We start from the raw sequence: 18,248 nt of genomic DNA on the forward strand, positions 1-18,248 counted from the left end.
CTTTTAGATAAGCGCCATCATTTACAGTAAATACTGAAGTATTTTCAGACTCCTCAAAGCTCATGAGGCGTTTCAAAAGAAGGAAATTATACATTCATTTCCAGTTAAGTTTCTAAATGTCAGAAATGTGAAGGATGTGATGTTTTTGGTCTGCTTGTCACAGAAGGACTACACGGCGGATGAAGATGAAACTTTAAACATTTATAACTGTAAAGTTCATCTTTCAGATCGTCTTTTGCTTCCTACACATTGATTCTTATTAAACAAATGAAAAATTTAAAGTGGTAGATGTTTGCTGATCAGAACGTTTCAGTTTGAACTGTAACACGTTTAATTAATTAAGTTTTTAAAATAAATAAACTTCAATTAATATTAATATATATATTTCCTTTTCACCGTAAGACGAATCCAAAGAAATTGGTTTCGCTTGGTTTTCAGGATGAAACGGAACTTGAAGGGTTTCTGCAGAGATTCTTTTGTTGCTGCAGAAGAAGAACTGAGGCAGAGAAAAGGAAGCAAGTGGCTCTCAACTGCTTCCTCTTCACCACACGAGCCTATTATTGCGTCAAACTCATCCCTCAGCCAACAAGAGAAACCCCACAGTCACAGTTTACCGACTTAAACAGCAGAATCGAAAGTTCAGACATCCGCTATGATAGTAAAACGTTCTGTGATGAAGCCGAGGCTGTTTGGGGGTCGATGGTCGGTGTCAGGGGGTCCGTGTCAAACTACAGAGTCCCGACCCGATGAGGCAGGCGAAAGGGCCCTGAAGCTTTGGTTGGTTTAATCCTCGTTAAGACCCAGAGAAACACAAGTCATTTCCACAGTGTGTTTCCACCAGCAGGCTGATGCAACACATCGAAGGCTTGTTAGCAGTCTGAACCAAAGTGACCTCACAAAGGACCAATCAACGGCGCCGCGGCAGGATGAGCGCTGATGACGTCACTCGCCCTCTCAGGTGCCACAAGGAACGCCGATTTATGCATTATTTTAGTCATTGCTCCTCTTATTGGTTCATCCGCTGGCTTTAGAGACGTTTGAGAGGTGGTTTTGTCTTCTCATTACAGCTCATCGTTCTGAACTAGTGGGACTCAAAGTGAGACTCTGGAGGGACTAATGGGGTCGTTCCACATGTAGAAGATCCTAAGAGAACTACTCAAACCAACACATGTGCTCACACAACTTCATATTTAACTCAAAACAAATACAGACAAATGAAAGGTTAAGAAGATGGATTCAATAATATATTATTCATCCATATTAATGTGCAGATAATTCAGGAAAAAATAAAAATACAATAAAATGTTGAAGCTGCGAGCAGCGTTGGACGGGTCCTCGCTGCTCCTTTGCACGTCGGGGCACAGGCCGCATGGTTAGAAATGCGGCCAAGCGTTCACACGTCAGTGGTCGTTCTCAACAGCCTCTCAAAATACCAGTCATGAGCAAATTTCCTTCCAAATCTATCACCAGACTGCATTTGGTCATTTTCAGATTGGGTTTAAAAGGAAACAATCAATACCTTCATGACAATTCCACTTCAGGTTGATGGTACACATCCCCAGAGGTAGTTAACTAACCCACATCAAGGGCACATTGAACCAATAATGATCCACCAAACATTTGGTGACAATCAAACTCAACGATATGGATGTTTAAAGGGTGATAAGTTCATACTATATGAGACATATGGAGCAGATTAGATAAAGTATGGTCCAGTTAAAACAACTTCAACGTTAGTGGCGAATGGTGGTTTTTTGAAAATGCTCCCTACACACATAGTTTGGGAATTCTTCAGGCAAAATGCCATTTTTAGAGCCTACGGTCTCAGGATCACACTGCTCCATTTGGAAAAGAATCAGGTTTAATCCCTGGAGTTCGATCTTTTACAACTGTAAGAAGTCATAAAAATAGACCAAAAACAGGCCAAAAAGGCAGATTTTCAAGCATTAATTACAGCGCCCACTATTCTTCAAAAACTTGGAAAAAATGAGGGTGTGTTTAGGACTTCAATGTTCACACATGCTATAAGGTTGGTTAGAGCAGGCCAAGTCATTCGGAAGTTAAAAATCTGACAGATTAAGCCACACCCGATTCGAGGTTAATTAGCCCATATCTCATCAAAACAATGAGTTATCAGCACCATTCTGATATATCAAGGGCACATTGAACTAATAATGATCCACCGAAGGTTTCGTGACAATCAGACTCAGCGTTTAATAGAAAATGCCAAAAATGTGTTTTTCACTCAAAATGGCGGAAAATCTAGTTCGTCGCATTTGCATCCCATAATGGAATTTTTTGTAAAGCATGTCGAAGAGGACCTGTGTGCCAACTTTCAACTTGATCGGACATCGGGGGTGGAAACTGCCCTAGTATGGTCTTTTTTTAATTTCTAGAGGGCGCTATAGAGACATTTCTTTATACCCAAACGTGAGACCCAAAAATTATCACATTTTTTAACAGTCCAGATATTCATGCCAAATTTAACAACTTTTTGAATATGATTAAGGCCCCAAAAAGGCCCCCCGGTTTGTGAGAATAATAATAATTCCTTGAAATACAATAGGTTCCTCTACAACTAGTCGTTTGCCACAGCTTTCTTATTTCCTGCAGTAATCCGGAAGAAAAAGAACATAAATGGAGGGAAGAAGTGAGATAATATGTTGCCACAAACAATAATGAGATGTTATTATACTAATAAGAGGAAGATGTGCTGTAAGTGGATAACGAGCACAGCTGATCCGGTTTGTGACTCATGGCCTCCCTTTTATAAGTGGACAGGACTTGGAGAGCGGAACAGAAGAACATTCCCCATCACTGCTGCAATTATAGTACACAACAAAGATGAATAATTACATAGAACAAAAAAGAAACTCAAGGTGAAGATATAAATATATAAATCTCTTGACTTTCCTGCAGCTTGTTTTTTCCTCTCTGGGGGGTTGATGGAGGATTTACAGTTTGTGTTCTACATTCAGTCACATTTTACTGTAAGCAGGCTTCTTCATGGGTGTTCTTACCCACAATCCTTTGCACAGCAGATATATGAGCCAGAATATTCAAGGTCATGTGATGAGGAAGTAGAATCCTGCATGAACAACATGTACTTTATGAGGAAGCTGCAGTTGGTCCTAAAGGTAATTGATTCAACACACAGACTGATACTTGGGTAAGTTGTTCCTCCCCAACAAGTTCAACCTGATCATCAAAGTGAAGAATAAAAACACTCTCAGGTCAGACTCTGTTGTCTCAGTTAATGTTTTTATTCAATATAAACTCTTCATTAACATTTGTTACAAAGGTTTCTGCTTCATCACGTGTTCCCCACTAGTCTACATGTAGAAGAAGACCAGGTGACAAAGAGGTGCACAGGTACTCTAAACCATCTGGTCCCAACAACAGCACCCAGTCTGTTGTCATAGCAACTCTTTACAAGGTGAAAGGATTGTTCACAGATGCTGGTTTGGATCCTGAAAGACTTGTGAGCAGTGAGGAAGATTCTGTTCACGATGACCTTTGACCCTGTGAACACAGCACATACAGAGACTCAGTCAACCAGTCAGACTGCATACTTTGATGGTGACATGAGGACACACCCCCTCTGATGAAGGACAACAAGCTACAACAAGCTGCTTCACTTCACTCCATCTGATGGAAGCTGAAGTGAAGCACGGAGATCTTTTTCTACAGACCTGCTGAGGACAGAAGAGAGCTGCTCACTGAGGAAGATCATGTCTACAAGATCAGTAAGTGCAGCTGTGATTGGTGGAATGACATCATTGATGGTTGTGAACGTGTGATTGTTAAAAGCTGGTAAACAAGATGGCTCCTGTGTGAGCAGGCAAAGAGAAGCTGCTGTTAGTCTGACTGATGACACTGTGATAAAGAAGAGAAGCTCAGTCTGATCTGGGGTCTGTGAGGACTGTTACTGATGAGGTCGGCCAAACGGGTTTGTGCTCCTGATGGTCCAGGGCTGCGATGACCAGACATGCCAACCCTCCCGATATTTCCGGGAGACTCCCGAATTTCAAAGCCCCTCCCGAAAATATCCCGGACCGACCTTTCTCCCGAATTTCTCCCGATTTCCACCGGAAAATAATAAAAGCTACACCTTGAAGTCGAGCAGCAATTAGAACGGAAAAAGATGAGACTGGCTGCGAACATTCAGCGTGGACTGGCGCAAACGACTTGCTGAAGTGCATTCCCTAGAGGAAGAGGTACTTTCCTGACCTGAATCATTTGTCACACTGCGCATGCGTGAAATGTGTTTAAAAAATTGACGTAATTAACCACAAACAACTAATTAACGTCGTTAACGCGCTATTTTTGACAGCCCTACTTTAAATACATTTAGTCACTTTTTAGAGTGTTTGAATGTGTTTCTTTTTAGTGTTCAGTTTTTCTCTCATTGATCACCAGGTTGTAGTCGACCTTTTACTCACTGATCACATGGTGAAGTGAACAACCCTTTCCCATGTTACCATAGTAACCACAGTGTCTCCTATCAGGACAGCTACACGTCATCTTACTGGTCTGTGTTTTACTGACTTCTGGACTTTGAAGGAGATCAAGAGAAGAAACAGCACAGCTCCACCTGCTGGAAGATGATGATAATGTTCATCTAGTAGGGTTAAGGGTTAGGCTAACCTTAACACAATTTATACGATGAGTTTATTATAGGTCTCTTGACGTGTTAGCAGGGTTTAAAGAAGGTAAAAGTGAGTTTCTCTTCCTCTAGAAGTCTAAAGCAGTGGTTCTCAATTGGTGGGTCATGTGATTTTATTTTGAAGGGACTTCTTCTAATGCAGCGGAGTGTCGGTTTTTTTGCCGGCTCGTCCGTCCATGCCTTCAGTTAGCGCCCCCCAGTTGAGAACCACTGGTCTAAAGTGTAACAGACAGAAGACAACAATACAGAAAGTGTCCCATGAGAGTTTTAGTGTTGAGGTGAATGAGCTCTGTGTGTTTGTCCTGATGAAGATAAATAATGTGTGAGTTCTCCCAGCAGGTTGTTGTGAAGGTGTGAAGGTGTGGACTCTGCTATGAATCAGGCTGAGGACCCAGAGGAGGGAGTTCCTGCCTCTGAAGCTCCTCTGTGTGGGGAACATGACAGACAGACCAAAGCTCAGAGGTGAGAGGACCATCTCCAACTGTCCTCCACTCTTCTCCAAGTCCCAACGTCTTTGATCCACTGACTCTGGTTCTACATGTGTAACCAGGATGCATCAGAGACCAGGACCTGGAACCAGCTGTGTGTCCATAAAGAGAAACCAGTCTATGGATGCTCCTCTAAATTTCAAAGATGGCCCACTCTTTGTTGATGCCAGGTGAGGGTCTCGGGCTGATGATGAGGTGTTTCTTTCAGACTCTCTGGTGGAGGTTCACTTTGTGGACCTTTACCTTGTTTTGGTCTCTGTGAGGACGGACACCATGTGAGCTGATGGTTCATAATTAAATTATTAATGTGATGATGTTATCTCAGTGTTTCGTTTAGTTCACATCAGCAGAGCGGAAAGTCTCCTAAACCCAGCTGTGTGTCCATGAAGAGTGATCGGTCTAAGGGTCTTCCGATTGACTTCAAAGATGGACGCCGTTCTAATGACACAGAGTAAGTTCTTAAACAGATGAGGAACTGTTCTAATCTTCAGTTATGAATTGCAGAAATGGTCCTGCATTGTTTAAAGCTATCCATCATGAAAGAACTCATCACTTTCATCTAACTGGTCTGTATGTGTTTAACTGTAAATCATTGGCTGTGAATATTCTCAAATGTAAACACAATGTCACATCTTGGATGGAGAGAGGTGCAGGTTTATGACTGGGACTGAACATGCGACTAGAATAAACTTAGTGCTCTGTTGACCAGCTGATTAGTTTTCATCATGATCAATCATGACATAAGCCAATATTTTTAACTAATGTTGTATTGATGTTGAGGGTCCAAACACAAAGTGAGCTGATGGTTCATAATAAAATTATTAACGTGATGATGTTATCTCAGTGTTTTGTTTAGTTCACATCAGCAGAGAGGAAAGTCTCCTAAACCCAGCTGTGTGTCCATGAAGAGTGATCGGTCTAAGGGTCTTCCGATTGACTTCAAAGATGAACGCCGTTCTAATGACACAGAGTAAGTTCATAAACAGATGAAGAACTGTTCTAATCTTCAGTTATGGATTGCTGAAATGGTCCTGCATTGTTTAAAGCTATCCATCATGAAAGAAGTCATTACTTTCATCTAACTGGTCTGTATGTGTTTAACTGTAAATCCTTGGCTGTGAATATTCTCAGATACACAATGTCACATCTTGGATGGAGAGAGGTGCAGGTTTATGACTGGGACTGAACATGTGACTAGAATAAACTTAAAAATACACTGCTCTGTGGACCAGCTGATTGGTTTTCATCATGATGAATCATGACATAAGCCAATATATTTAACTAATGTTGTATTGATGTTGAGGGTCCAAACAAAATGTGAACTGATGGTTCATGTTCCTCCAGTGACGACCAGGAGAGCTTAGAGGTTCCCACAGGTCAGTCTGCCCAGCAGCATCAAACACACTTGGACTCCATCTTCATGGTGTGTACATGAACAACTACTTACATCTCTAGTTACATCTCTCAGTTCACCATCATCTCCATGCTGCACTGTGTAGAACAGTGGATTGTCCGTCTGTCCAACATGGACCTGTCATACATAGAATGTTCTGTTCCAGCGGCTGGAGGAGAACATCCTCATTTTTGTAAAGAACGAGCTGAAGAAGATCCAAAAGGTTCTGGGTTCAGATTACCCAGAATGCTTAGAGAGTCGGAAGAAGGATGAGGAGGTGCTGGATGGTGAGGATGAAGAGCAGTGGAGAAGCAGAGAGGCATTTTTGAAGATCTCTGTGCACTTCCTGAGAAAAATGAAGCAGGAGGAGCTGGCTGAGCGTCTGCAGAGCAGTAAGAGGATTTCTCTAAAGAATTACCATGCTGATGAATGAGACCTTCACTAATGTCTCTAGAGATGGACAGACTATATTCATGGAGTCATTCTCTGAGGAAAGGACATGTTGAAATTCTTTGACTTTGAATGATTGATCTTTGTTTTCTTCATTTAGGACTTCTTGCTGCAGTTTGTCAGCGTGAACTCAAATCCAACCTGAAGAAGAAGTTCCAGTCTGTGTTTGAGGGCATCGCTAAAGCAGGAAACCCAACCCTTCTGAATAAGATCTACACAGAGCTCTACATCACAGAGGGCGGGACTGCAGAGGTCAATAAAGAACATGAGGTCAGACAGATTGAAACAGCATCCAGGAAACCAGCCAGACCAGAAACAACCATCAGACAAGAAGACCTCTTCAAAGCCTCAGATTCAGGAGAGGAACCAATCAGAACAGTGATGACTAAGGGAGTGGCTGGCATTGGGAAAACAGTCTTTACACAGAAGTTCACTCTGGACTGGGCTGAAGCAAAAAACAACCAAGACATACTGTTCACATTTCCATTCACCTTCAGAGAGCTGAATGTGCTGAGAGAGAAAAAGTTCAGCTTGGTAGGACTTGTTCATCACTTCTTCAGTGAAACCAGAGCAGCAGGAATCTGCAGGTTTGAAGAGTTCCAGGTTGTGTTCATCTTTGACGGTCTGGATGAGTGTCGACTTCCTCTGGACTTCCACAACAATGACATCCTGACTGATGTCACAGAGACCTCCTCAGTGGATGTGCTCCTCACAAACCTCATCAGGGGGAATCTGCTTCCCTCTGCTCGCCTCTGGATAACCACACGACCTGCAGCAGCCAATCAGATCCCTCCTGAGTGTGTTGGCATGGTGACAGAAGTCAGAGGGTTCACTGACCCGCAGAAGGAGGAGTACTTCAGGAAGAGGTTCAGAGATAAGAAGCAGGCCAGCAGGATCATCTCTCACATCAAGACCTCACGAAGTCTCCACATCATGTGCCACATCCCAGTCTTCTGCTGGATCACTGCTACCGTTTTGGAACAGGTGTTGAAGACCAGAGAGGGAGGAGAGCTGCCCAAGACCCTGACTGAGATGTACATCCACTTCCTGGTGGTTCAGTCCAAAGTGAAGAAGGTCAAGTACGATGGAGGAGCTGAGACAGATCCACACTGGAGTCCAGAGAGCAGGAAGATGATCGAGTCTCTGGGAAAACTGGCCTTTGATCAGCTGCAGAAAGGCAACCTGATCTTCTATGAATCCGACCTGACAGAGTGTGGCATCGATATCAAAGCAGCCTCAGTGTACTCAGGAGTGTTCACTCAGATCTTCAGAGAGGAGAGAGGACTGTACCAGGACAAGGTGTTCTGCTTCGTCCATCTGAGTGTTCAGGAGTTTCTGGCTGCTCTTCATGTCCATCTGACCTTCATCAGCTCTGGTGTCAATCTGCTGTCAGAAGAACAAACAACCTCCCTGTTGTCTAAAGTCTTTAGAGACAAACCTGAGCCAATGCTTCTCTACCAGAGTGCTGTGGACAAGGCCCTACAGAGTCCTAATGGACACCTGGACTTATTTCTCCGCTTTCTCCTGGGTTTTTCTCGAAAGACCAATCAGAATCTCCTACAAGGTCTAATGGCACAGACAGAAAGTCGCTCACATACCAATCAGATACAGACAGTCCAGTACATCAAGGAGATGATCAGTGAGAATGTGTCTCCAGAGAAAAGCATCAATCTGTTCCACTGTCTGAATGAACTGAATGATGGTTCTCTAGTGGAGGAGATCCAACAGTCCATTAGATCAGGACGTCTCTCCACAGAGAAACTCTCTCCTGCTCAGTGGTCAGCTCTGGTCTTCATCTTACTTTCATCAGAGGAGGAGCTGGAGGTTTTTGACCTAAAGAAATTCTCTGCTTCAGAGGAGGCTCTTCTGAGGCTGCTGCCAGTGGTCAAAGCCTCCAACAAAGCTCTGTAAGTTCAGACAGGGTTAGATTCATACATCGAAACTTAAATATGGTGCCATCTTTTTCTAATTATTGTTGGAATGCTTTGAAGGCATTCCAAGTACTGTTCTTCTAATCTTTATTCCGACTGATTTCTTCCGTAGCACATTACAACTCCTCACACTTTCAGCTATTAAAACTCTTCAAATATTAAAATGTTTAGCTTTCTAGCTCTTATTTGAATTCATAACAATTAGATTTCATCCACTTCTTTAACATGGTTTTCAAATGGAGTTTGTTTTCCAATCCTCCTAAACTTTTTCAACTTTCAACTTTAGAAACTAGAAACATCACTTATACTTTAGAATGTCGACTATTTTATGAAAGATTGGCACTTGTTGATATCTATTATACTTTCTTCATAATGACTAATTATGTTTCATTAGTTTTTCAGTACTTTTCTGAGTTTTACATGTGTTTCTATGTAGAGAGCTTTGGAATGTTCCGGAAATTTACAGTGAGGGAAGCATCAGATTTCGGTAAAAGAAATATTGCACTTTTGCCCTCACAGCCACAATATTCACTTTCTAGGCTTAATTTTTGGATGCCGTGCTTTTGCTGGTCGGACTCACATGAGTACAATCCCACAGATGTTTACTTTCTGAATGAGGAGCCCGAGCAAAGCCCCATAGGCTCCAATACAAATCTGCCGACGTGTTTCTTAAACCTAAAAAAACAGGTTTTGTTAACTGCTAGTTTTAAGTTACGGAGAGACATGTAAACTACATTGATGTGTTCGGTAGAGTCTTGTGTCTCTCAAAATGAAATTATTTTTTAGATAACTCATATAGTTTTGCTCCAGGGGAGATTTGTGTGAGGTGTGGATTCTGTGTCAATTACTGTCTCTCTCTGACCTCTGAGCTCGTTAGTGACTGCAGGGGCTTCGTTGTCACAGTTATTCACAGTGATCTGCTCTGTCAGCTGATCCGTGTTAGCTGATTCGTGCAGTCTGACAGGACCTGAAGGTATTCAGGGGGGTATTGCACGTCCACGGCTTTCTTAAGTAGACCACGATATCGATCACAGATTCACTGATGCAGAAATGGAGAAGACGCCGTGCACAGCATATTTCTCACCCGCTGAGCAGCAATTTATAATGAAATGTATGAGGAAGTGAAGCATATCAAACGCAAAAAAGGGAATACGGCAGCTGTAACTAAACAAAGAGAAAAAGCAGACAATCGTGGACCGACTGACTTCTTAGTTGGAATAACAAACATTAGCTCCCCAGACCCCCTGAACCAATTCCATTATTTCAAAATAAAAGCCTCAATGAATATCTGTACCTTAACCATGAAGCAAAGAATGAAGCTGTTCTGTTAAATTACGAACTGCTCTTTCAAATACTAGTACAACTAGTACTTACTTCTTCTACTGCTAGTACTACTAGTACCACATTTACAACTATAACTAGTACTACTACTTATATTACTACAAAAATACATTTTTTAGTTCTCTGCTTTTCTCATTTCTGTATTTTCAGCAATTTTAAAATTAATTTCAGCTTTTATTATTTTTGTATTTTTTCAAATTCATATAAGCCTCTCCCATTTTTTAAAATTCTTTCAAGTTCATTTCAGCTTTTCTCATTTCTGTATTTTCAGCAATAGTTAAATTCATTCCAGCTTTTAGCATTCCAACGCATTTTCAGCAGGAAATGCATTTTCTAGTTGTTCATAATGTTCATACCCATATTTTCATTCTTTTCTCTTTAGACTGAGTGGCTGTAACCTCTCAAAGAGAAGCTGTGAAGCTTTGTCTTCAGTTCTAAACTCCCAGTCTTTTAGTCTGAAAGAGCTGGATATCAGTTCCAACGGCCTGCAGGATTCCGGAGTGAAGCTGTTGTCTGCTGGACTGGAGAGTCCGCACTGTGAACTGGAGTCTCTGAGGTCAGATTCAGTTAGTTTTACTTTAATGATTTAATTGTGTCTCTAAACTACCAGCTCCATGTAGTGGAGGATGTCTTTCTCAATGCATGAATTTGTTAATCAAAAACTTTCACTGCTCTTAATAGGTTTATTTGAGTTCAAATGTATTATCAAAGAGGAATTAATTTGAACAGAAATGTTATCCTTCTTCTTGTTGTATCTTCAGACTGAGTGGCTGTAACCTCTCAGAGAGAAGCTGTGAAGCTCTGTCCTCAGTCCTCAGCTCCCAGTCCTGTAGTCTGAGAGATCTGGATCTGAGTAACAACGACCTGAAGGATTCAGGAGTGAAGCTTTTGTCTGCTGGCATGGAAAGTGCACACTGTGAACTGGAGACTCTCAGGTCAGGATTCAATAAATGTCCACTGAATTTTGTAAGATTCATTCTGCTTGCATAATTTACAGTTTTTTATGAATCAGTTTGCCCTTATTTTCAGAACCGAGATGCCATTTTTTAAAAACTCGATACAAAACTTACAACCAATGATCAAGTTGCATATTTTATAAAACTCTAACACTTTTTTTCAATTGCTTGAACACAATAGACAAAAGACATAGATTATTTGTTCATTGAATATGCCTCAAAGTGACATCAAAGTACTACAATTTCATAATTAAAGTCCTACTTTTAAATGATTTAAATCCATTTATTTCATTACAATTATCTATCAATCGATACAACTACTCAAAAAGATAAGTATTGGCTGCAGTTTTATGGATACTGACAAACAATATTGTTTAGATCATGAGGTTTAAAAATAGTGAGATCCATTCACACCAATCAGCGTGGATCATAAACCAATTGAACTACATTATCTGTGGATGTAATATTTCATGGTCATTCTCCAGCAGACACTTTCTAATATCCCATGTACCACTTTTCAAACCCTTCTAATTACTTTTTTGGGCCTTTGTTATACTTGCCCATTGACAATCTATAAGCTGGTATTTGGCCACACTTACCTTTCCTTAAAAAAAAAGGTGTACAATAGGTGCCCTCACAAACAACTAACCCTTCTCCAGGCCATGGATGAAGCATGCGACGACCACGGCAGACCAGTGTCAGGCCTGGATTTTCCATAATGTTTGGCTAATGAAAACATCCATTGTGATATCAATGAGAACCTGTGGCCAGATCCACACGACCGGGTTGATGAAAATGTAGATGTATGGTAATCAAACCTTTTTCCCAGTTAATTATTCTATTTCTGCTTTGATTTAAATTAACCTATGTAATGTTATCAGATTCTCGATTCAGTAGGTATGGATGGGATTGGTAATGTGACCCCTCAGTAGCTGACAGTATCTCAGTACTGCAGTGACCTTTCAGTGTTCACAGCTCCCTCTGATCATGTGACTTGATCTGATCATGTAAGTTGTTTTGTGTCTGCAGGCTGTCAGGCTGTCTGATCACAGAGGAAGGCTTTGCTTCTGTGGCATCAGCTCTGAGCTCCAACCCCTCCCACCTGAGAGAGCTGGACCTGAGCTACAACCATCCAGGAGACTCAGGAGTGAAGCTGCTTTCTGCCGGACTGGAGGATCCTCACTGGAGACTGGAGACTCTCAGGTATGAAGAGGCTGCAGCCACAGACCATCAGTCTTGTAGAGGAGGGAGAGCTGGAAACCTTTTCTCTGTCCCACTGTCAGTCTGGTTAATGTGACCCTGAGACACCAAGCTGACCTCAAACTACTAGAGACTCATCAAACTGTTTCCCACATCAGACCATCAATACAGACAGAAGTAGTGAGGAAGAGTAGTCAGGGTGAGCCTAAACAGGGAGGAAGGTAAATAAAGGCTTGTTTCTCTTCAAGCTTATTTTGTTTCCACGTGATTAGAGAGGACAGTGGTGTATCCTGACATGTTGACAGGCATCATAGTGGGTTTACATCAGTCAACGTTGTCATGTTGCAGTTTTGTTGGCTCATCACAGTAGGAATGTTTGGTTTTTTAAGCAGTTCAGCTTTACTTGGTTTTGGTGCTTTGCACTGAGAGCCATCTCAGTGGAGAATAAGAGTGGTCTTGTTGAAACTACAGGTGACAGTCGCGACAGACGTTCAGCGAAAAACAAACCTGATTGGGGACCTGGTGTGTCGGGGAGCATTTAGCAGCTAAAGAAACAGATGTTCCCCTCGGAAGGTGATGGAGACCAAAAACAGAGCGAACTTTAGAGCAGTGGTTCTCAACTGGTCTGTCTCCGGGACCCACCATCACCCCTTAATGACAAGCCGCGACCCAAATCGATCGGTCAACGGGGGGGGGGGGAGTGCTAGCGGTGTCAACGTCGACGGGGGGGGGGGTGCTAGCTGTGTCGACGTCGACGGGGGGGGTGCTAGCGGTTGTCTTTGCAGCGCCAACTGAAAACATGGACGGACGACAGTGATTCACTGACTGTTGAAGGAAACTGAGTGTGAAATAGAAGATGATGGTCAGTAGAATACTGATAATAATAGATGATGAATAAGTGAACATAATGAGCTGTGGTCATTGGCCAATCAAAAAAAACTCCACTGCAGTAGAAGAAGAGGTGGTCCATGTGGACATGAAGGACAAAGCTGTGTGTATGAGAGTGATGTCATGTCCATGTCTCCATGCTGCTCTGACCCCCCTCCTCCTTTCAGGGTGGAGCCTGCTGGAGTCCGATGGATGAGACGAGGTCTGAGGAAGTGTAAGTGTGCTTTGAGTTTGATTCATCACACTGTGACATCACTCATTCACCTCTGTGATGTCACTAGATGAACACATGATTAATAACTGCAGCTGTATTGTGTCTTGTTCTCTCATCAGATTCCTGTGAACTCACAATCGACACAAACACAGTAAACAGAAAACTCAAACTGTCTCAGAACAACAGGAAGGTGACACATGTGGAGGAGTATCAGTCACATTCTGATCATCCAGACAGATTTGACCACCGGCCTCAGCTGCTGTGTAGAACTGGTCTGACTGGTCGCTGTTACTGGGAGGTCGAGTGGAGAGGAAGCGTTTATGTATCAGTGAGTTACAGAGGAATCAAAAGAAAAGGAGACAGTCATGACTGTTGGTTTGGACACAATGATCAGTCCTGGAGTCTGATCTGTTCTGATAAAGGTTACTCTGTCCGTCACAATAAGACAGTAACACACATCTCCTCCTCCTCCTCCTCCTCCTCCTCCTTTGGTAGAGTAGCAGTGTATGTGGACTGTCCTGCTGGCTCTCTGTCCTTCTACAGAGTCTCCTCTGACTCACTGATCCACCTCCACACCTTCAACACCACATTCACTGAACCTCTTTATCCTGGGTTCTTGCTCTGGTCCAGTTCTGGTTCCACAGTGTCTCTGTGTTCATGCAAAGGACGGAGAGTCTCATACTTGTAGAGAACCCCCCCCCCCACCGTCGACACCGCTAGCGCAACCTCCCCCGGAGCCAGAACAGTTGAGAACCACTGATTTAGATATTGGGCCCTAATTAATAATTTCATATTTTGGGGAGTTTTTCCTGTGCCGATGTGAGGGTTTGGGGACAGAGGATGTTGCATGTGTACAGACTGTAAAGCCCTCTGAGGCAAATTTGTAATTTGCGATTTTGGGCTATACAAAATAAAATGAATTGAATTGAATTGAATTGAAATTAAGGTCTAATATTGATCTCCATGTGTTTCAATGTTGAAGAAGACATTTTATAAAAAGGTCTCTGATCTGCCCTCCCTCCCTCCCTCCCCCAATATAAAACAAAATATCTGTCTGATAAATTGTCCTTATTTGTGTGTGGAGCATTTATTTGAAGCAGTTTCACCAAAGTTAAGCCTTTCATTTTATTTTCATGCTTCTCCTCTGAATCATATCTTCATCATTTAACACAAAGAAGAATTTTGTCTGCATTTTATCTTATTTTGTAGTTCAAAGCTTGCAATGGAGAACAAGCTGATGACGCAAACAGGAAGTCCCCCCCTATAAAAAAACTTTCATAAATAAATACATTTAGAATGTAATTGTAAACACAACAAAACTTTTGAAAGCAAATTATTTTGATTTATTAATTTAATTTAGAAATAGAATTGCAAAATCAATTTTATATTTAACAAACCTAAAAGACAACTGTGACTCTATAAATCTATGGATATATTTTGCTTTATTAAGACACAACACTTTGCTACAAGAAGAAAAGGAAAAGCTGTTGGAGGTGAGTTGTGTGCGTAGCTTATGATCAGCCTCCACACAGAATGTATGTAAATAAATGCTTAAAGGCTGTGGGATGTAAACCCAAATCCAGACCACGAGGTCAGTGCTTCATCCGTGTGATTAATAAACATCTGCAAAATACACACAAAGTTCTGTGAAGACGAGTGATTCAACTTTTATACAAACGAGCTGGAGAAAAAACGCACAAATAAATTCACTGATGAAGTCCTAAAAGCTGATTTATTTATCGTACACGAGGGGAATAATCTGCCTTCTTCCAGATTGCTGCTTCTATTTATCGAGTTTAACTGAAATCTGAAGATCACATCCAGGAAAAGTTGGACTGTTTCTCACCATTTTCTTTTATATTCTAAACGATGAAGCAGATTTAACGTGAGAGTCCTCGTGAAAAACACATTGGAGACATCTGTGACCTGCATTGAAAAAGGGAGAATTGATCTCAGACTATTCAAGTGAAACAAGTGTTTTACAATAATAAACATTTTAAAAAAAGGCCTAATTCTAAACAGTTTTTTTTAACAGTTTGTTAATCTGAAGAAGACTGTAAACAAACTGGGGGGGCTCGTTACTCCACCAGGGGGCGACGGAGGCTCCACAGGCTGTGCCAACATTTTGGAACAATTTAGCTTTGAACTTCTGTCGTTAAAAGAGAGGAGAAACTTCTCACAAGAGTCGTCCCTTCGTGCGGCAGCAGTTGTGTTTATTTCCCTCTGTCGTTGTTGCCTGTTGCTGAGGTGAAATGCATTCTGGGATATTTGGCTCTCACAAGAACAGACGAGCCTGCTCCAATGCATGCCGGTAAAATGGGCGGGGCGAGTCACATCCGGGTATCGTGACCGTTCTCGGCCAGATGCGGGGTGGGAGGGGTCGGCTGCAATCTTTCTGGCCCGCTTCAGAGTCCTGGCAGCGAACAAGTCCTGAAGAGACGGAAGATTGCAGCCAATCACCCTCTGCGCAGAGTGGATGACACGCTGCAGCCTGTCCTTGTCCTTGGCCGTGGCTTCAGCGTACCACACGGTGATGGAGGAGCAGAGGATGGACTCGATGATGGCCGTGTAGAAGTGCACCATCATCGTCTTTGACAGGTTGAATTTCTTCAGCTGCCTCAGGAAGAACATCCTCTGCTGAGCCTTTTTGGTGATGGAGCTGATGTTCAGCTCCCACTTGAGGTCCTGGTGATGATGGAGCCCAGGAAACGGAAGGCGTCCACAGTGGTGACAGGGGGAGTCACACAAGGTGTGACACTAGGGGGGAAGGTGGGGCTGTGTGAAGTACACAACCATCTCCACTGTCTTCATGGCATTGAGCTCCAGATTGTTCTGGCTGCACAACGTCACCACACACTGCAGTCGAGCATCCACCGTCTCACATACTATCCCACAGACTGTCTCACAGACTGTCCCACAGACTGTCTCACATACTGTCCCATAGACTGTCTCACATACTGTCCCACAGACTGTCTCGCAGACTGTCGCACATACTGTCTTACATACTGTCCCACAGACTGTCTCTTATACTGTCCCACTAGGGTTGCCAACCGTCCCGTATTACCCGGGACATCCCAAATGATGAGCAAATTTGATTTGTCCCGTCCGGGACAGCTCCAGTCCCAATTTCCAATCACAGCCTGCTAAGTCAATGACGCGCGAAAAACTCCCGGGTGTTGTGACGCAGCAGACCAGTGTGCGGCGGAGCATGTGAGGTGAGAGCTGTCCTCTCTGTGAAAATCAGCAGTGAGGCTGCAAAGAAAAAAATATTGTGCAAGCCCGGCCGCCGACCGCTAGCACCCCCCCCGGCAGCCCGCGAAAGTGTCCCTGATTTGGATTTGGGAGAGTTGGCAACCCTATGTCCCACACACTGTCCAACACACTGTCCCACATACTGTCTCACAGACTGTCCCATAGACTGTCTCACTGCTTCAATTGATCAAATGTCGGATTATAAATAATAGATAGACACGGATTCACACACACATAATAAAACTCCTAGCTCTATATGTTCAGCTACACATACATACAGGGCTGGACTGGGACAAATGTATGTTTGTTGCCTTATTATAATATTCATTAATTGAGGTAACTGTTAAATCGTCATCTTCTTGGTTGTGGCCCAGCCAGGTCCACACACACTATCCTCATGCACCGCCCTGATTAACACTCCCTCCCTGTTCATGGAGCTACCTGCCTGCTTACCGTTTTAATGACACTCTCCTGCTCACTCTGCCCCTCCTGGACTTCACTGTCAGACTCAGACACCTGGCCCGCAATTTCTCCGATCCCCCTTGCTCTTACGTTTTAGTTTCTCCATCCTAATCCACACATTTCTTTCTGGCTCTGAGCCACTGACTCCATCTGACTGACACACGGATAGGGAGGGGTAGGGCTCCTAAGAGATGATTGGGCCAGTAGGGAAAATTAACCAATGGGCCGCTGTCCCTGCTTTATGGGCCGGTCGAAAGCAAAAAAACAAAAAATTGTGTAGGCCAATCGACCGCCCCCTAAGTGCGTCGGCCAGATTACCAGTCCAGCCCTGCATGACATCCCGGGAGAGGGATCCCTCCTCTGACCTTCTCACTGAGGCATCGTCCCTTTTTTCCCCATTGAAGGGTTTTTTCATATTTTGGGGAGTTTTTCCTGTGCCGATGTGACGGTTTCGGGACAGAGGATGTTGCATGTGTATAGACTGTAAAGCCCTCTGAGGCAAATTTGTAATTTGCGATTTTGGGCTATACAAAATAAAATGAATTGAATTTAATTGAATTGAATCATAAGAGACAGTGTGTGAGACAGTGTTTAAAAGTCTGTGAGACGTTTAGTGTGGATTTAATAAAAGGAGATTACCTGCAGTAATGTTTTACCTCCACAAGGTGTCACCATTGATACAGCTGGAAACAGCTTAGAAATCACGGATTTTGTCGTTTTTTTGTTTGTTTATTTTTTAGGAAACGTCGGACCTGTTGCGATGTTCAAAGCGACGCCAGCGAGGTCCATTTATCACTAAACGACGTCGGTATATTCCACGAACACCGTCGTTACCTGTTTGTCTGATGCTGCAGCCGTTTGGCGCTGGGGGGGGGGGCTAGTGACACTGTGACACTGACCATGAAGCAGGTGATGCTTTAGGGCGGAGCTTACGAGGAATGACAGGTGTCTGCATGGGCTTTTATGTTGTACTTTCTACATAATATACCACAGTACAATATCAACAG

The 18,248-nt window shown here is 42.9% G+C and overlaps 1 protein-coding gene across 1 annotated transcript; it reads left to right on the top strand.

Moving 5' to 3' along the window:
* Positions 1 to 6,479: 6,479 nt before the first annotated feature.
* Positions 6,480 to 14,462, top strand: LOC119225153 (NLR family CARD domain-containing protein 3-like). Its single transcript, XM_062562200.1, has 7 exons — positions 6,480 to 6,497; positions 6,699 to 6,939; positions 7,098 to 8,904; positions 11,031 to 11,204; positions 12,255 to 12,428; positions 13,481 to 13,527; positions 13,647 to 14,462. The coding sequence occupies exons 1-7, from the start codon at positions 6,480 to 6,482 to the stop codon at positions 14,213 to 14,215; spliced, it is 3,030 nt and encodes a 1,009-aa protein (XP_062418184.1). The 3' UTR covers positions 14,216 to 14,462.
* Positions 14,463 to 18,248: the final 3,786 nt, after the last annotated feature.

Source organism: Pungitius pungitius, chromosome 5 (genome assembly GCF_949316345.1).
Source record: "Pungitius pungitius chromosome 5, fPunPun2.1, whole genome shotgun sequence".
Lineage (NCBI taxonomy): Eukaryota > Metazoa > Chordata > Actinopteri > Perciformes > Gasterosteidae > Pungitius > Pungitius pungitius.